The sequence below is a fragment of the Purpureocillium lilacinum genome, assembly GCF_023168085.1.
Source record: "Purpureocillium lilacinum CBS 284.36 DNA, scaffold_4, whole genome shotgun sequence".
NCBI classification, from domain to species: Eukaryota; Fungi; Ascomycota; class Sordariomycetes; order Hypocreales; family Ophiocordycipitaceae; genus Purpureocillium; species Purpureocillium lilacinum.
The window spans coordinates 1,925,433-1,943,202 of NW_027072114.1; the positions used below are offsets into that span (position 1 = coordinate 1,925,433).

General features: G+C 60.1%; 4 protein-coding genes across 4 annotated transcripts; 3 read left to right on the top strand and 1 right to left on the bottom strand.

Moving 5' to 3' along the window:
* Nucleotides 1-22: 22 nt before the first annotated feature.
* PLICBS_005765 (ESCRT-III subunit protein did4) lies at nucleotides 23-915 on the top strand (the record flags this gene model as incomplete). The annotated part of the gene is made up of 4 exons (XM_018319468.2): nucleotides 23-28; nucleotides 97-372; nucleotides 456-713; nucleotides 775-915. 4 exons carry the CDS (start codon nucleotides 23-25, stop codon nucleotides 913-915), a joined length of 681 nt encoding a protein of 226 aa, XP_018181942.2.
* Nucleotides 916-3,794: 2,879 nt separating this feature from the next.
* Nucleotides 3,795-5,627, top strand: PLICBS_005766 (protein phosphatase 2C 1; the record flags this gene model as incomplete). Its single annotated transcript, XM_018319470.2, has 2 exons — nucleotides 3,795-5,114; nucleotides 5,166-5,627. 2 exons carry the CDS (start codon nucleotides 3,795-3,797, stop codon nucleotides 5,625-5,627), a joined length of 1,782 nt encoding a protein of 593 aa, XP_018181944.2.
* A 2,900-nt stretch (nucleotides 5,628-8,527) lies between these two features.
* On the top strand, nucleotides 8,528-12,675 carry PLICBS_005767 (uncharacterized protein; the record flags this gene model as incomplete). Its single annotated transcript, XM_018319471.2, has 4 exons — nucleotides 8,528-8,601; nucleotides 8,702-8,889; nucleotides 8,997-12,572; nucleotides 12,629-12,675. 4 exons carry the CDS (start codon nucleotides 8,528-8,530, stop codon nucleotides 12,673-12,675), a joined length of 3,885 nt encoding a protein of 1,294 aa, XP_018181945.2.
* Nucleotides 12,676-14,268: 1,593 nt separating this feature from the next.
* PLICBS_005768 (uncharacterized protein) lies at nucleotides 14,269-17,536 on the bottom strand (the record flags this gene model as incomplete). Its single annotated transcript, XM_018319472.2, has 4 exons — nucleotides 14,269-14,675; nucleotides 14,736-16,483; nucleotides 16,545-16,853; nucleotides 16,905-17,536. The coding sequence occupies 4 exons, from the start codon at nucleotides 17,534-17,536 to the stop codon at nucleotides 14,269-14,271; spliced, it is 3,096 nt and encodes a 1,031-aa protein (XP_018181946.1).
* Nucleotides 17,537-17,770: the final 234 nt, after the last annotated feature.

Consider the following 17,770-nt stretch of genomic DNA (forward strand, 5'->3'; position numbering starts at 1 on the left):
CCCGCGCACGGCAGAGAGCAAGATGAACGTACGGCGCCCCGTCCTGGCTGATGCGATCCCGGTGCGACGACTAACCTACCCGCTCTGCGACTACAGATCCTAGAATGGGCTTTTGGCAAGCGCATGACGCCCGCGGAGCGTCTGCGCAAGAACCAGCGCATGCTCGATAAGGCGATCCGGGAACTCGACCAAACGCGCGTTAAGCTCGAGAAGCAGGAGAAGACGCTTATCCAACAGATCAAGACGAGCGCCAAGAACGGGCAGATGGGCGCGTGCAAGATCCAAGCAAAGGATCTCGTACGCACACGGCGGTACATTGAGAAGTTCTTTGCCATGCGAAGTCAGCTCCAGAAGATTTCGCTGCGACTGCAGGTACGACTGTGCTGAAGAAGACGGGCCGTTTCGGCCAATAACGCCGCCGATCGAGGCTAACGAGGATGCTTGTCGCAATGCAGACATATCGGACGAACGAGCAGATGATGCAGGCCATGAAGGGCGCGACCATGGCACTCGGCAGCATGAACAAGTCAATGAATTTACCCCAGCTGCAACGGATTGCAATGGAATTCGAGCGGGAGAACGACATCATGGAGCAGAGACAGGAGATGATGGACGATGCAGTGGACGACGCCATGGACGTTGGCGTAGAGGAGGAAGGGGACGAGGTCGTCGATCAGGTCCTGGAGGAGATTGGCATCGACTTCAACCAAGCAGTGAGTTTCCTTTGGGCAACCTGTCTCGCCGACCTCGTGGGAACTAACTCTTGCATCACAGCTGGGCGAGACGCCTACGGCACTGGGCAATTCGGCTGTCACCGAGGGCAAGGTTGCACAAGCGGTTGGGGCTGGCGGCGGCGGCGGCGGCGATCCGGTCGACGACGACCTCCAGGCTCGGTTCGACAGCCTGAAGAAATGACACCGAAGGATGAAGGTCCACGTACTTGCGTTGCACGGGAGCAGTGCCGCCACGTACGGGCCTCGCGCGCCTGCACGCACGCTGCTGCGGATGCCCCTGGCGTTACAGACTCTGCATCTTCCCCGACGCACACTCGGGCTGTGCTGATTTGTCTCGGTGTTGGCTAGACGGGAAGGGCGCGGGCACCACCGCCCATGCACGCCCTGCCCCGAGATTGGCGCAGTGGCATGTTTTTTTTGTCTTCTGTTCTGGTTCATGTTTTGTTCGACAGTGTTCATAGCGGTTGCGATAATACGTCAATGTGGAATGAGCACACACCATGGGGTCGCGGACGCCTTGTCACAGCCTCGCATATACGAGACGAGCCGTTGGGTCGCTGTACAGAAACAAACATACCCGAATCACAACATGCCAGGCTCATTGGGACTCGCCCTGTTCTCGTGCTTCTTCTCATCACAATGACTCTGGGGCGCGTCGTTGTCGAAGATCGTCCAGAAGCGGATCGGTCCCGGCGTCCCCGCCTTAATTAGCTCAACCGCTGCAGACCAGGTGACCTCAGTCTCCCCACCACGGCGTCGCCTCACTGTTCCAACAGCTCGGGCATATCGGACGGAAAGGGAAAGGGACGGTGTAAGCCTATGCTTGTGAGTGCGAGGCTACTTCGCTGGCGACAATGACCGGCAGAGTGAATGCATGGGCTGGCGCTGGACAAGCAGGCTCGTCAAGCCCGGAGTTCGGAGTAACAATCGGGCTATGGTTGTTGTCACAGACAGGCAGACACACACGCACCCTGGCACTGACAGACATGCCTTAGTCGTACTACTAGAGATCCCGGGGTAGAGACTAGCTCTGACGACGGGCATCCGCAACTCCCGCGAGTTGCGTGCGTGGCCTTTCGTCCCTTTGCCAGGTGGCTCGCTCTTGGGTGCAACATTGACCGTGTGCGAGTTACCCGAGGTCTTTTTGCAACAATGCACGGCAATGTACATGATAGGTTTGGTGGGCTGATTTGCTTTGATTTTGCTGTGGTATGGGAGGCGCGCTGAAGACAGAATGATGTAAATCGAGGACGGGAGCAACGCCCTTTGGCTTTGTTAGCGGGGTCTCGGCGTAAGGCGGGCGGGCAGAGCCCTCCCTGGGTGGCCCTCTCTTCCTGTGCAAGGGTCGCGTATGCGAGGAGCAAACAACATGTTGACTTGGTTGGGTTGGTCTGCGGCGGAGCAATGTGAATAGAAATGCGTTCTCCGGGCCTTGTCACATCGCATTGCAGCCTGTCTGGGTTGTTCCTGCCGCTTGCTATGGACTCCGTACTGTACCAAATGAAACCGTGGAGGACGCGGACATGAATGGATCGAGTGCTGTCAGAGGCGCCAGCCCGGCAGCGGCACCGCCCACCTCACCTCACCTCAGTAATCAGCGACCACCAACCTCCACTGGAACCTTGAAGCTCCCCCCGTTGTCACCGGGAGAGGGGTGGCCCCACCAGCCACCGCGAGCCGCCGCACTGGCCCCGTCTTGCCCGTCTTGCCCGTCGCAGACGTCAGTCGGTCGGTCTGCCAATCCGTGGACCCAGAGGTGGCGCTCTCCCCCGCCATCAGCCCGCCTGGGCGGGCGATTGTGCTCGGTCAGCCCGTCCGCCCGCCCAGTGAGGTGCTGTGCTCTGCTGTGCTCTGCTGTGCTCCCCGCTGCCGCTGGAGCGCGTTGCCGCCCCCCGGGGCCCCCAACAGCTCCGAAGCCAAGTTCCCGTCTATTGAGAGTCGCCTCCCCCCTCCCCCCTCCAAGACCCCCTCCATCCGTCCCCAAGGTTCTCCTGCATTCGAGCGGCGCTAGAACCCGACCTCCGTCAACGACATACGCAGCCGCCTCCGCGCCCATCCCATACCACTTGCCTTCTGCAACGGTCAGCCCCCTCCATCTGACCAGCTCCCGTCGTCGCCTTCAACACCACCCGCTGCCTCCGTCGAGCCGGCCGATTCGCCCACCACAGCCATCGCGGACGCTGCTCTCTATCAGCGGCGCTGATCTCAACGACGCGGTCCAGGCCACGGCCCCAGCGCAGCGCATCTCGACGTTCCCCTACCATCACCGAACGGCTCCCCCACCGGACCAACGACTCGCCAGCTTCGCCTCGGCTAAGGTACGTGTCTTGCAATCACACCCCCTCCTGCTGCCGGTTCTCATCCGCGATTGTGCATCTCGCCGTCCGCGTGTAGCTGTGGCCGCGTTGCACTGGGCCCCAGTCGTGGTGGCTGCAAGGCGCGCCACGTCTCCCGTGGTGATTCATCGCTCGCAGCCTCGCCTGAGCTCGACGTTGATTGTGCCGTTGCGCAGCGGGCCGGCCCAGCAAGCAAGTGTCTGAGCTGCCCCGATTTACCTGCCTTTCTGCCGGGCTTTCATACCACGTACCTACTTCGTTATCTGCCCTTGCCTCTACCAAGGCATCTAGGCTCGCCCATCCTTTGCCCTGTCCTCTGTCATGCTCTACCACCACTGTACCCTTGAGATCTGAGCGCTGGTGACTGACCTTCATTCTCAGCAGCAGGATCCGAGCGCACGTCCAGTCTTGTAGCTCCGATAGGTGTGTAATTCGTCCCGGCCGACCCCATCGACTGCAACTACGACGACACGCCCGGCACGATACTCCCCAGCGCGTTTTGCCTGTCTCTAACTAAGCGCCCAGCTCTCGCGTTGCGCCTTACGATCTGCAACGCCTGATCGCCCGTCGTCTCCAGCCTACCTGGATAGTGGTCAGCCTGTACCTGATCTAGCGCCATACCGACAGCTCGGCTTCGACTCAGCGGTGTCACGCTCCCAACCACAAGCTGGCAGGCAACAAGCGTCGCAGTCTCTCCTCGTCTGGAGGAAGCCTGCTGAATAGGATGTTTGGCGGCGGCTCCAATTCTTCAGGATCAAAAACCGAGAGCGACACCAAGGGTGAGGGCAAGTCGCCCTCCCCGGACTCGAGCCCCGGCTCCAGCGCCGCAACCCCCATCAAGACGACGGACCAGGCTGCTAGCGGAGAGAAGCGTAGCGGCAATGGAAGCCCGCCCGGCCGGAACGACAATGGCGCCAACACAGACAAGAAGCGCAGGAGTAGTGGCGTTGGAAGCAAAGCCAGCAGTCTACTCGCCTCGGCCAAGAACTCCTTGAGTTTCGGTCAGGGTGGCCGTGGTAACTCGGACCTCAGCGCCCAGACGCCGCTACAAAAGCTTGGCAAGCAGGATCCCGCTCTGGCTGTTCCCCAAGGTCAGCACAATAACTCTGCAGGCGAGTCGGTTCCGGGCCCGAAATCCACGTTCCGCGTCGGTGTTTGGGAGGACAGAAACAAGAAATGCCGGCGCACCATGGAGGACACGCATGCCTTTCTCTACAACTTTCTCGATACTCCTGACCCCTCGACGGAGCCTGGCGACAAGGGAGCCAAGTCGGAAAAGGACGCCACCGAGACAGCCGAGCGAGAAATTGTGCAGTCAGACAACGGCTATTTTGCCATCTTCGACGGACATGCCGGAACCTTCGCTGCTGACTGGTGCGGGAAGAAACTGCACATCATCCTCGAGGAAATGATACGCAAGAACCCGAATGTTGCGATCCCGGAACTCTTGGACCAGACATTCACAGCCGTCGATGCACAGCTTGAGAAGCTCCCCCTGAAAAATAGCGGCTGCACGGCAGCTATCGCCGTCTTGCGCTGGGAGGACCGCGTGCCAAGCGACCGATCGGTCACCGGCTCTGTCCCGATCGCTCCGGCTGCTGCCGCTGCCGCAGCTAAGGCGGCGGCCAAGGCGGCCAAGGCTAACGAACAGGCACTGTCGGAAAAGGAAAAGGAGGTCACCACCACCGTCACGGAGGTCGACACGAAGCCTTCCGCGGATGCTGCCCAGGCAAGGTTAAAGGGCTCGGCAAGCCGGCAACGCGTCCTGTACACGGCCAACGTCGGCGACGCCCGCATCATACTGTGTCGTGGCGGTCGTGCCCTCCGACTCTCTTACGACCACAAGGGAAGCGACGAGAACGAGGGCAGGAGAATTGCAAACGCTGGCGGTTTGATTCTCAACAATCGAGTCAACGGTGTCCTGGCTGTAACGCGAGCCCTTGGCGACGCCTATATGAAGGATCTCGTCACCGGCCACCCCTACACCACGGAGACGGTCATCCAACCCGATCTCGACGAGTTCATCATCATCGCGTGCGATGGCGTAAGTCCCGGCCCTTTGCTCCCGTGCTGGCCATGCGCTGACTGCCTCTAGCTCTGGGACGTTTGTAGCGATCAGGAAGCAGTCGACCTGGTCCGAAATGTACAGGATCCTAACGCGGCCTCAAAACTGCTGGTCGACCACGCGCTTAGCCGCTTCAGCACTGACAACCTCTCATGTATGATTGTTCGCTTTGATAAGGAAGCTGCGGCCCAGAGCCAGAGCTCCAAGGAAACGGGCGAGTCGGCTGCGGCGTCCAAGGTCAGCGAAGCAGACAAGATTGTCATGGACACGAAGCAAAAGATTGCCGACGGAAGCACCCCGCCGCTCGGAGTCTCCGCCAGCAACAGCGGTCGCGGGTATGACGCGGTTGGCTCCGAGGAAGCCGACTTTATCCCGACGGCGCTGGACGGGACACTCGAGGAGGAGCCTTCTTCGATTGGCGAGGAAGATAGCCCAGAAGTGACTCCCGGCCTGGGCAACGAGCCCGTCGACAAACAGGCGACGGATTCCTAGCGAATAGGGGTCCATGTTGCGGCCCCGTCTCGTGCGGGCGCATTAGCGGATTGAAACGACAGCAGAGCTGAACATGACGTTGATTCTCTTTCTTCCCAGGACGCTTGCTTTTGCTGCGAAACGGCCGGACTCGGCTACTTTTTGGTGACGAGGCTCCGGTGAAGCATTCTAGAGCAATCGAGGACCGAAGTGACAGGTGCCATGCGCCACGAGCAGGCTGTGCGACTAAAAGTAGACGCCGCGGGATGTCTGGGCCATGTGAGTATCGGATAGTGAGTCGTCGAGCTATCATCGTAGCGAATGGGGTCGGGCAGAAAGATGAGGTTGGCCGTAGTGGCTTCTGCCACGGTGGAGCCGGCGACCAGGCACGTGTATGTGTATATGTAGTTGTGCTCTTCATGAGAAAGGGCGAGGCAGCTAAGAAACCCACAAAGGCGGCTAGTGTCCGTGTGTCTCTGGGCCAGCAGCATTGCACTGTGATGGATGTTGTGATCGATACCGAGGCCGTACTCCATACAACCATGAGCCGGCATGAGGGCATACAAACCACCTGGCACTCGGCAGACCAAGTACGAAGCCCTCTCGAGTCGGGATGCCGCTTTGACCTCCTCGCGGGGTGGCCACAGCTCCCATTGATGGAGATGGGTGACGTCGGCGTCCGAGTCAAGTTTCGAGTTTCAAGAGGCCGAGTGGAGGGGGAGTTGGGGTTGGGGCCGTCCAGGACCTGTCATCCAGCCTTGTGCGACGGTGACGCACGTGCTGCCTCGTCTGAAGGTTTGATGGGGGCCGATACCCCATGGATCTCAGTCGTGTATTATGTACATGGGAAGATACTCCATAGTGCGTAGCTGGCGACATTCACGGCATCCGGGGACCACGGGCAGTGACATGCTAGATAATTACACAACGCCGCCCGGTGATGAAGCCGGGCGTCGAGGGGCAAACCTAAAAAAAAAGACAGGCGCCCCGCGCAGGCGGCAGTGGACGCCGGCGCATACGTACTGTACAGACACGTACGTACGTACGCACGTACGTAAACTTGTAGATAAGTAGTACTGTAGGTATGTGCGACAGTTCCCGTTCGCGTCTACGGAGAAGAAGAACAAGAAAAGGTGTGTGCTTGGCGACTTGAAGCTCGGCCCGGACGCGAAAGCTCCAGGATCTGTTTCGGCCCGCTTTTGGGCGAGGCGACGACAATGGGAGCCTGACGCCGCGCGGAGCGTGCCCCGGTCTCGCCGACTCGGCGCAGGTTGGCGACGGCCGGTCGCAATTTATGGGCGGTTGCGCGGCGCGCATTGCGACGTAAATGCAAAGGAAATGTTCAAGGGAAATTATCTCACGAACCCGTCCCTCCGAAAAGCTGAAAGGGGGGCAGAGGAAGCTGAATTGTCGATGGCGTATGGGTGTGTTTGAGTAAGTGAGTGATGGAGTTCTGTGACGCGATGTGTACCGAGCGCTGGCACCATGAGACAGACAATGAAGACGACGGCCACAAAGGCGCGACGACGCCGTTGGGGTGGACGGGCGATGGCGGGCGCTTCCATGGAGGTTCGCGTTTGTGGCGCCAGGCGTTCCCAGGTGCCTGGGCGCGGCCCCTGGGTAGCGCCTTTCACAGGGGCCTTTGTGGGTTTAGGGCGCCCGGACTCGCGGGCTCGTCCAGGTTTGCTCCTCGCTGCGTCCAATCCCCGCCTAGGTGCTGGACGACCTCGGGGCGGGGAGGGGCAAGCTACAGCTGCTGCTGCTGCTGCTACTGCGGCTGCTGGAGGCCAGGCCCAGGAATATCGGAACCTACAATTGGGGGACGGACGGGACCCCTGGCCGGCGCGCCGACAGCATCCAATCCGTCCATCCATGGATCTTGCCAGGGGTCCGGGGTCGTTCATGTCGGTGCGGCCTGCAACTGGTGGGAGCCGCAGGTGCGGGTGCTCAGGCCCCTATATTGCCCACCGTGATAGGAGCCCGGGCCCCCCCTGGCGTTGTGCGTGGGCGTGGGCGCGCTCGCTCGCAGCGGGCACCAAATTCATCCATCCTTTTTCGGCTCCATCGTCGTCCTCGTCTTCGTCGTCGCCGTCTTTCTCCTTATTACTTTGTGCTCGCACCACGCCTTGCCCTTCTGCCCTTGCTGGTTTGCGTGCGCCCGTCTGCGATTCGCGGTGCAGCATCAAAGGGCCCAGCCCAGCCCAGGCACACCCGCGGCCAGCTTCCACTCGTTTTCTCGGGCTCCCCTGGCGTGAGCCTCGATCCTTTTCTGTTGCCCCCCTTCCCCGTTTCCTTCTCCCCTGAACTTCGGCGGCACCACTTTATCGGACACCGCCGGCTGCAACCGAGCTCTCGAGGTGAAGCCTCGTGGTCGTACCAAGTTACCACCTGCCTGTGTGACGCGGTACGTGCAACCCAAAACCCATCCATTCAACCCACCGCGCCGGTCAATTCGTTCCCCCTTGCCGGTGCTAGAGCCCAGCGTGGGTTGCAACACACCCGCCAAGACGGGCAAAGCTAACACATTTGCCCCCTTCGGGTCCTGCAGTCGTTGCTTTTTGGGCAGTGTCTTGGTCCCCTCCCCCCCAGCCAGCGACAATCGCGACAAACCGCCTCGGCGGGCACCGTATCCTCCCCACGAACTCGACCCTGACGTCGCCGTCAAGGACGTCTGGACCACCACCACCAGCCTCTTTGTGTCGGGCCGTTGCCCATGTACCCGACCAACGCCCATCGCCCACCACGCCGAGCTGGCGAACTGTGTCCCTGAGACTACGTGTCCAGGATCGCCGTGTTCGACGTCGAATACCGCCGCGCGCTTCTCCACGAGGCTCGCGACCAACGGCCTCTTCGCTGTCCTGTGGCGGCATCATCAATAACGGCAGGCGTATCGTGCCTCCCGGACGGCGATACTCGGCACAATGTCTCTCAATGGGTTGGACGAGGCCAAGGTCGTGGAAGCGCACGAGACGGCTGCATCCGAGCCGGGAGGATGGTATGGAATGCAACCCCCACTGCGCTGCAGAAACATCTGCTTCCCCTTACAACTGAACGCCTGGCTGACTCGGCGCGCGCTCGTGCGCTTCGCCTGACAGGTTCCTCCTCCAGTATACTTCCCGTGACGAGGTCGAGCTCCTGAAACGCGGCAACGGAGGCATTGTAGAAGTGCGCAATGCCATCGACGAATACGACGAGACAAGCCCTCTTTATGGCTTCCTGAGATATCGAAGGAGGAACGTCATCATCAAATATTTGCCGGAAGACTGCTCTCGAATCATTCAAGGTGCGTTATTCATATATACCTATCCGTGTCTGGATGAGACGGAGAATGCGCATTGCCTGCGCTTCCTGGGCTCTTAAGTTGCTAACCAGTTTTCTTACTCTTTGCAGCTCGTGTGGCCGTCCACTTCACTGCCGTCTGTGAGCGTTTCTCGCCGTACGATACCGCATTTGAAATCTCAACAGCCGCTGAGCTGAAGGATACCAAACTCTCCGCAGCCTGCTCCCTGCACGCTGCCTCATGCTCGACATCCTCATCCACCAGTTCCCTTCGCAGAAGACGTTTGGTGGAGATTGCGGAAGAGGAGGAGGAGGAGCAGCGTGCCGTCAAGCGCCAGTCCATGCAGGATAGGGATGGGGACCGTCCGCAGCTGCCAGCCGGCGACAGTCAGGCAGTCGAGCCGGTCACGCTCAACTCCCAGCTGGCTGAATCCCCCGAACATAGGAAGTTCTCTGTCGCTTCAACGTCCGAATTGCCAACTTTCGTGGGAGTTGACGAGCCCCCCACATCGCCAGGTAAATCGAGCGACGCGGAGTCGATCCGTCCGGACAACTATTCTACTTACTCGTCATACCCTTACACCAAGCCCAAGGTCAAGCTTGGTCCTCGCCCTTCTCTCGAAAGCGGTGGCCGACCACAGACCGCTGGGAACTTTCGCCCTGTTTCAGCCATCCCAGCGGGCTTCAAGCTGTTTGGCAAGGGAAGTCGGCGAGGCAAGGGCAGCAGAGACGGAATCACCATTGCTGCGCCTGCGGATGACGCCGTCAGCTTGAACCTTCGTCCATCTGAAGCACCTGCTGCCGAGGGGATTTTGCAGGCCCAGGATCCTGCGTCCGCGAGGCCATCCACCAGCTTGGGCGTTGTCCCTGAACCAGTCTCGATGTCGCCGCCGACTGCGCCGAAGAAGCCAACCATCACGCCTGAGAAGGCAAGGCTTATGAAGGCTATGAAGCTGAGGGAACAGAAGAAGCAGATGAGCATGCAGCCTCCCGCAGCAGAAAGCATCAGTGAGGCCACAGCCGAAGAGAGCACAGATGCTGCGGCCGACACTGTCGTGGACCAAGTGCCTGAGGCAGGTCAACAATCAGAGACCGAGCAACGAGTCGAGGATGAAGTAAAGGCGGGCAATACTGCGTCGGCGATGGATACGCTTTCCTCTTCGGTGCTTACTGATCAAACTTCAGACTTGACACAATCCGACTCGAGACCGGCCAGCCCAATAGTGGCCTCCTCGGAAGCTGCGCAGTCAACCAAGGCTTCGTCGATCTCTGAGTCTACCGATGAGACAGTTCGGGCCAAGGATGAAGAGGCGGCGCCGGACGAGGAGCGGAACGGGGAAGATGCTATCTCAGAGGACGATGACTGGCAAGAAGCGCAGTCCGAGAACCAGGTCGTGTCAGCCGAGGAAGCTGTCAAGAATAGCGCCACCGCGTCGGAAGTTGACGAGAGAGGACCAGTTGTTACCGAAGCGATATCCTCTGAAGCCCCATCTGAAGCTGCTGAGTCGAAGAACTCGCAACCTTTGCCGTCGGAACGGGCCGCCGAAGCTGTGGACCCTATTTTGGGCGGCGTGTCGCCCGGTGGAAATGAACAGGATGCGCCTGAACAGAAGCTTGAAGTTGGCGAGAACCTCTCGTCGGTTGCTCTGTCAGATTCCAAGCTCTCGGCCGGCATTCCATCGTCACCAAAATCCCCACAAGAGCCGTTGTCGACCAACGTGGATACCGAGACAAGCAACATTCCTCACAGGGACGCTACCGCGGAGCCCGCCACATCAACAAGTGATAATGAGACGGCCCCCTCTGCGCACTCGACGACTCTGGAGAGCAAGGCCTCGAGTCAGGACCTGCCTTGTGTCGACAAACTCGCGGAACAGCCTACTGTCGTCTCCGAGCGCCCACGACTATCGCTGAAGGAGAGCCCTGTCATCACAGCAGCTCAAGCGAAAGTCAGAGAGGTCGACGAACAAGACGAGAGCGACGCCGATACTATCCCCATCCCTGTGAGAAGCAACAAGCGGAGGGCTTTTATCGAGCCTATCGACACCGATTCACCTCATACTCCGAGCAAGCCGTCGTCGGAGGCAAATCTCTCAGACGACGACGAGTTGATGAACGAACTGCAGAGTGCTACGGTGCAAGAAGCGAAACACATGTCCGTAGCCAAGACGCCCGTGTCGGCTACGTTCCCTCCCAGCCCCGTCAAGAGGGTTGCGCCGACGGGTGCGCCGACTGCTCACATGATCCGGACCGCATCAAACCCGGTCCGTGGCAAGTTGACTGTTCCGACGGGCTTCAACCAGCCTTCGACGCGATCTGTAAGCACAGGAGCGGCCTACTTGCAACATGTCAACCAACAATCATCGCAGCAGGGCGGTAATCTGCTGAAGAAGTCCAACCTTGGCTCCAGCATATCGCAACGCATCAAGGCGCTGGAGAAGCTTTCTGCGTCGTCAGGCGATGCACCGCCAGTTGTCAATTCGCGCGAGCGGCCGTCTTCGACGTTCTTTGCGGTCAAGAAGCGGGAGCCGTCCAGGTCGCCGTCTGTTATGGACCGGGCGAACTCGTTGCGGTCAACCGCCGAGCCGCTTTCGAGATCAAACGAGTCGTCTCCTGAAGGCATGCACGTACGGCAAGAACGATCCGGCTCCGTCACCAGCCGCCTGTCCGTGTTCGAGTCCCCGACCACTACTACAGCCAACGCTCCTAGCCGGGGCTCACCCGCGAGCATACACAGAGGACGCTCAGAATACGTGTCTGTCACAGCCAGGATCATCCGGGATCCAAACGACAAGGCCGGCTTTGGATTTGATCCCTCAAAGGACCCCTCCGAGTACGGGCATTTGGATCTGAAGCAGTCACCCTTGCTGGTTGACCATCACAAAGCCGTGCGCGGGCCAGCGCAGCCTGGCACAGAAGCGCCGCTGGGTGAGCGATCTGTGAATCAAGAACCCATCAAGACCGACAAGCCTCGTCAGTCGTCCTTGGGCATTGTCAAAGACTTCATCAAGGAGCGTCGCAGGTCTGTGACGTCAAATCAAGGCGATGGGTACGGTGCGCCAACCAGCTCCAACCCGTCACGCTCGCCGACTCGGCCCCCTTCTATCAATCAGAGCAGCTCCTTCTCACCTCGGCTGTCTATAAGCAGCCGCCGCTCATCGGTTGGCGGGGACCGCGATGGCCACACGTCACCAACCGAGGGGAGCTTTGGTGACGACGCCAAGTCGGCTAATGGGGACAAGAAAATGTCTAGAGCAGGACGCTTCATGCGTCGTCTGTCCAACCTCTCCGGCTCCCGCGGCAAGAACTCGCCCACCGTACTCTCGCCCTCAGTTGCAGAAGACCGGGCTGCCGAAGCGGCGACCCAGAGGCCAGCCACGACAGGGTCTCCCTCAGTCGTGTCCTACATGGGCGACGTCAACGTGCAGTTCCCCGACAACCTGCTGTGGAAGCGCCGCAACATGTGCCTTGACTCCCAGGGCTTCATCATCCTCAGCGCTCTGCCCGCCCAGAGCGGCCGCCAGGCACAGGGCACGAAGCGATACCACCTTTCCGAGTTCCGGACGCCGTATACACCGGACGTTGAGGTTCAGGAACTGCCGAACAGTGTGGTGCTCGACTTCATCGAGGGAGCCAGCATCCAGCTTGCGTGTGAGGACAGGGCCGGGCAGCTGAATGTCTTGAACAGTACGTGCGGATCTCACCAAAATGTGATGCTGTGGGTTTAACTAACTTGATTGCAGTCCTCCAAGAGGCCCATGCCACGCGTAGCGGGACATACGGCCTGTAGACGTTTGCAAGCGCCGTACTCCTCATTTACATCCTAAGGATTGGTCTGGGTTCGACCAAGCCTATGCGACCTCCTCCTACTCGACCATGAAAATTAAAAAATCATGTTCGGCCGAATTCTCGCCAGTTTGGGCCCTTTCTTCTGCCACCTCGCCACGAGCATCGGCCGTTCCTCTTCCTATCACGACATGTCCTCAACCTTTCGCATGTTGCCGTGGCCATGCCTCGGCACACTTCGCTCTTGTCATTACCAGGTCTAGCGCTCAAATCTTGTTGCTTTTTTTGTTTTGTTCTTCCTTTACAAGATGTGATTTTGTCACCATGTTGTCGTTGCACTGCTCACGGCTGCATCGCCTCCCTCAACGGGGCAAGTCATAAGTGGAATGATACCATGCGGTCGTCTGGCCGGGCCTCTTTTTCTGTTCTTTTTGCGTGGCCTTGTGCTTGTCGACTCTGTCTTTTTTTCATCAGACTCTTTCTACCTTTTCTTCACCATGAATCTTGCTCTGAAAAGAGTCTCGTCGGGTCGCACTCTCTCTCACCCCGAGGTTTTCTTTGTCACAAAATGAGGTCCTTGCCCCTTTTTGTCTTTTCCCCATGTCCATTAGTCCCCTTCTTGTTCTTCTTGTTCCTCTACTTCTTCGGGGGGATTCGGAGGCGCGACAGCTGGGTCGGCCGTGCGTGAGGATGAACGGTAGAGGCGTGGGGTGAGCGAGCGACCAAGAATCGGTCAGTCAGGCCAGCCAGTCAGTCAGGAAGTGCCTTGGATCAACGGCCCCCTTCCGAGGTCGCATATGCCATGTACATACAATACTTCGTAGCGAGACGCATCATAGCGGCAATGAATCGAGGAGCGTGGCTTTGGATCATGACGTTGCCCCCTACCCGGTGAGGTGACTTGTCTGTTTGTATGGTCACACGTGCATTCTTGAGACTGCAGCCCGTGGTGGAATATTCAACTACTGCCATTGAGAGCTACCGTGTAGTCTACCACGTCGAAACCAACCAGCAGCGCTGGTCGACTTTCTCCTATAGGATAACTTGCTCGAGTTCTCTCACTCGCTCCCTCGCTCGCCATCATACATACACACTGCCCTGGAACGCTGCTCGTCGACAAAAGACGTAGACAAATAATAACGTCGCGCGCTTGGGGGCCACCCAAAGCTGCGGCAACGGTGCCGGTGCCCGAGTTTCGAGCCACCGATCTGCCTTCTCAGGTCCACCACTCTCTTCACCCCCTTCTCAGACCCACGCCAGCAACATATTAAACACAAGAAATGGGAAAAAAGAAGCCCAGAAAGAATCCCTCCCTTTTTTTGATTTCCAAATTCGCCAGTGCTTTAAGACTCCAATTATGCAAAAATGTGGTTCCTCCCCCCTGGTGATGAGGCCACTCCCGCCCAACCAAAAAGACTGGGCGGGGAGAGGCGGGACACGATTCTGGGGGTTACTGTTCTCGATCTCCGCATCAATGGCAGAAAGGCGAGGCTCGCTTGCCGGTCGGCCCAAACGTCGCTTGCGCATTCTTCTTCAGGCTCGTAACTCATTACCTGCCGATTTCCATACCGTCGGCATTTCATCCTGGCGCTCCTCATTAGGCGGCGCTGCTGCCGCCGTTGTTGTTGCCGCTGTTGGCGCCATTCGCAGACCCGGGGCCTTCTCCGATGCCCGAGAACTGCACGGGGTCCATGGCCATGTACTCGAGCAGGTCCAGCCCGCCGACGTTGACTCCCTCGGCCGTCATGGCGACGGAGCTGTTCTCCATGTTCTGGAAGAAGGCCGGGCCCGGCGGTAGGTACCACATCTCGTTGCCCGCGTTGTTCCATTCCTCAAACATATGCATGTCCATGCCGCCGCCTGGCGGATGATGGCTGTCGACATGAGCCGCCGGCGTCGACGGACCAATCGAGGTGGTGCCCGGGTAGGGGAAGTTGCCCGCTGACAGGTCAAACGGTGTGGCCGAGATGTTGTTCCCCTCGGCAGTGGGAGACCCAGCGCGGTCTGGGGTTAGGTTGTTAGTACACGCTCGCTTCAACAGGTCACCGCCTCCAGGGAACTCACACTGCCCATTGAGGCCCTCCCGCAGCCGTTGGGCATGCCCGCCAACCCAGTTGGCGGTGCTATCCCCGTTCGGTCCTGCGGCACCAGCGCCTTCGGGCTGGGGGCTCTGGCCCCTGCCCGAGGATTGCTGCATGGTGGGGGCCTGAATGAAGCGGTTCCTCAGCCTGCTCGTGAGCGTCTCAAGGAGGTCCGCGAAGCGGATGCCAAGGTGGACGTCGTCCACAACACAGTTGCGGAGGGCCTCCACCGTTGCGTCCATGAGATCGATGCTCAGCTTCACGTCGGAGCGCGGGGCACCCAGCGCAAACGTCTTGAGAAGAAACATGGCGCCGCTGATGATGCGGAAGTATGTGCGCACCGGGGCGTGCTTGAGGTATCCGCCAGGGAGCAGACCCTCGACGACCGTCCGAAGCAAGTTCCTGCATCCGTCCACCACCTCGCGAACGTACTCTTGATCATGCACGGTGAAGCCGCCCAGCTGTCCGAGCGGGAGCTTGCCGTAGTTTATCATGGTTTGCGGCGACAGCTGCTGATTCGTCGCCTGTCCGTCGCCATTAGCTGCGGCCGTGTTGCCGGCATTGTTGGTGCATCGCTCGACGACCGCCTGCAGCGACAGGGAGTTGACGTAGATGCGCACGTATTCGTACTCAATGGTCAGAATGTGCCTGATGAATTGAGGCAGACGGAAAAGTTCAAACTCGCGGTACCAGTCTCGAAGCATGGGAGCAAACTCTCGCAGCAACTCGACGTACTTGCCGGTCTGTATGATTTCCGTGGTATGTTGCCGCGAGCGGAACAGCTTCTCGTTTCCAAGATGCATGGCGTTGCTGATGCCTGCCCAGCAGTGAATGATTTGGTCATCGAGCTCAAGGTCTGGAACGTAGTTGAAGCCGTTCGCCAAGGACGAGGAGCTGGGCGTGGCACCGTCGCTCGACATTGTGCGCCTCCTCGCCACGGCGGGATCGGCCTTGCGCAGATGCTCAGGGGTCATGCTAGTCCAGCCGAGACGGCCGGCCAGCTGAGACGTGTAGATGAGGAGCAACCGCTTGATACGGTTCGCTCTCGTCCGGTAGCCTTCGTCCTGGAACTCGGGTCGAGTGATGGCATCGTCCTTGAGCATTTCGTCGATGTCGTCGAAGACGCCAAGCTCGTACGCCAGCCCCATTGCCGTGCTGAGGAGCATCCAGCACATCCGGTCGCTCCTCCACGCAGGCTCGAGCCAGCTCTCGATTCGCTTTCCGCCGAACCCGGCACCGACGTTTCTCGTGGGATCGACACCCACCATAGGTGTCGCGTCGTAGTCGGGGAGCATCAGCTCGTCGGTGGCCTCCTGGGGAGGGAAGTGCAACGCCCGCGGGTGCCACTCAGTGAGGATCAAGAGGGATTCGATGGTGCCGAGGGTCCTCAGGCTCCCCTTGCGCATGCCGCGCCAAGGGGCGGTGCTGCTCGTGTCCGTCTCTTCCATGATGAGCGCTGAAGAGCCACCAGAGCCGCAGAAGCCACCGCCAAAGGCTTCTTGGCCCCAGAGGCAACGCTCAATCATGCCTCTCAGGTAGTTCCATAGCTGATCGGGGATGGCGTGCGATCGACAGTGCCCGCCGGTGCCCGGCATCTGGCGATACCGCGAGGCAATGGTGAGCAGCGTCACGGTGAGAATGGGCTCTTCCGTCAACAACGTTATATGCGAGGACGGGTCGCTAAAAGTCGGGGGTGATATGGGCGTCATCGGCGAGAGATACTTGTAGTAGCTGGCAGCAGGATCAGCACAACCGCCGCGAGACCGACTCAGGAACAGGAGACGCGACTTACTAGTCGATATACTCAATGGCTTCTTGCGACGTGAACCAGCCGGCGCGGACGAAACGGAAGCGGCTCCAGGCCCTCAGGGCGCTGAGGTAGCCAGGGTTGCTCCGTATGCCGGGCTGCTGGGCCAGATCGGGGTCGATGGGCTGCTGGACAGCCTGCTGCTGGTGCAGCTGCTGTTGATGCTCCAGCTTGACGGACATGGAGGTCGGCCGCGGAGCTTCCCGGCCAGTAGGCTCTTTCGGCGTGGGCTGGGGCGCGGGCACCGTGGTGCCCGAGGCGGTGCTCCCCTCTCTCCTGTGGTTAGCGGCCGGGCTGGTCACGTCAGCGTTGTCTGAGGGCCTGCTGGACGATTCGACAACAAACCTGTCCGTTGCTGCCTTGTAGAGGAGGTCGAGGGCGTCATGGGGCCCATACATCTCGCGACGCATCACCGTCTGGGCTTCGAGGTTCTCGAGCTGCTGGTTTGCGTCGCCTTCGCCATCAAACTCGCCATTCCTCCTGTCCCTCACGCGGGAGCCGTCGGGCCGCCGCAGGGGTTGGCTCCGGCCATGGGAGCCGCCGGGGGTCAAGGGCACGTCGCTGTAGAAGCGGCGGTCGAGGCGAGGCGGCGGGGAGGCGGCGGCGTGCAGCCTCTTGCGGCCATTGCGGATGACGTACTCGTCGGCGTCGCTGCCCTCGCCGTCGTCCGTCTTGCGCTTGCGGCGGGTGGCCGAGAAGTAGCACTCCTTGCTCTCGCGGCGGCAGCGGACGCAGGGCGGGTCGTGGGGGTTGTCGACGCTGCCCAGGTCGCAGCGGACCTTTCGGCGGCGGCAGGGGATGCAGGCCTGGTAGACGCGCTTGTGCTGGGCGTTTTGCTGGGCGTCGGCGTCTGCATCGCGCTGCTGCGACTGCGAGCGCGGCGGCTGGGATTGCTCGTTGGAGCGCGGGCGGGCGGCGGGCGTGGCTGCCGAGATGCTCGGGCTGGACTGCGCGGTGCCGTACTGAGATTGGGCCATGGCGGGCAGTGCCAGACCGCCGCGAGGTCGAGTTCGCGACGGCGATGGCAATGGCAATTCGGCTTGCGGCGGGTTGGCGAGGACGACGAGGGCGAGAGCCGAAGTGAAGCGATCGGGGGGGTTGTTGAGCGGGGTCCAGGCGGGCGTCGCGCAGCGGTTCGCAGCGGCAACCAGAGGGAGGGCGACTAACACGGCCGGCGGCCGGCGCGGACGCAGACGAGAAGGATATAAGAA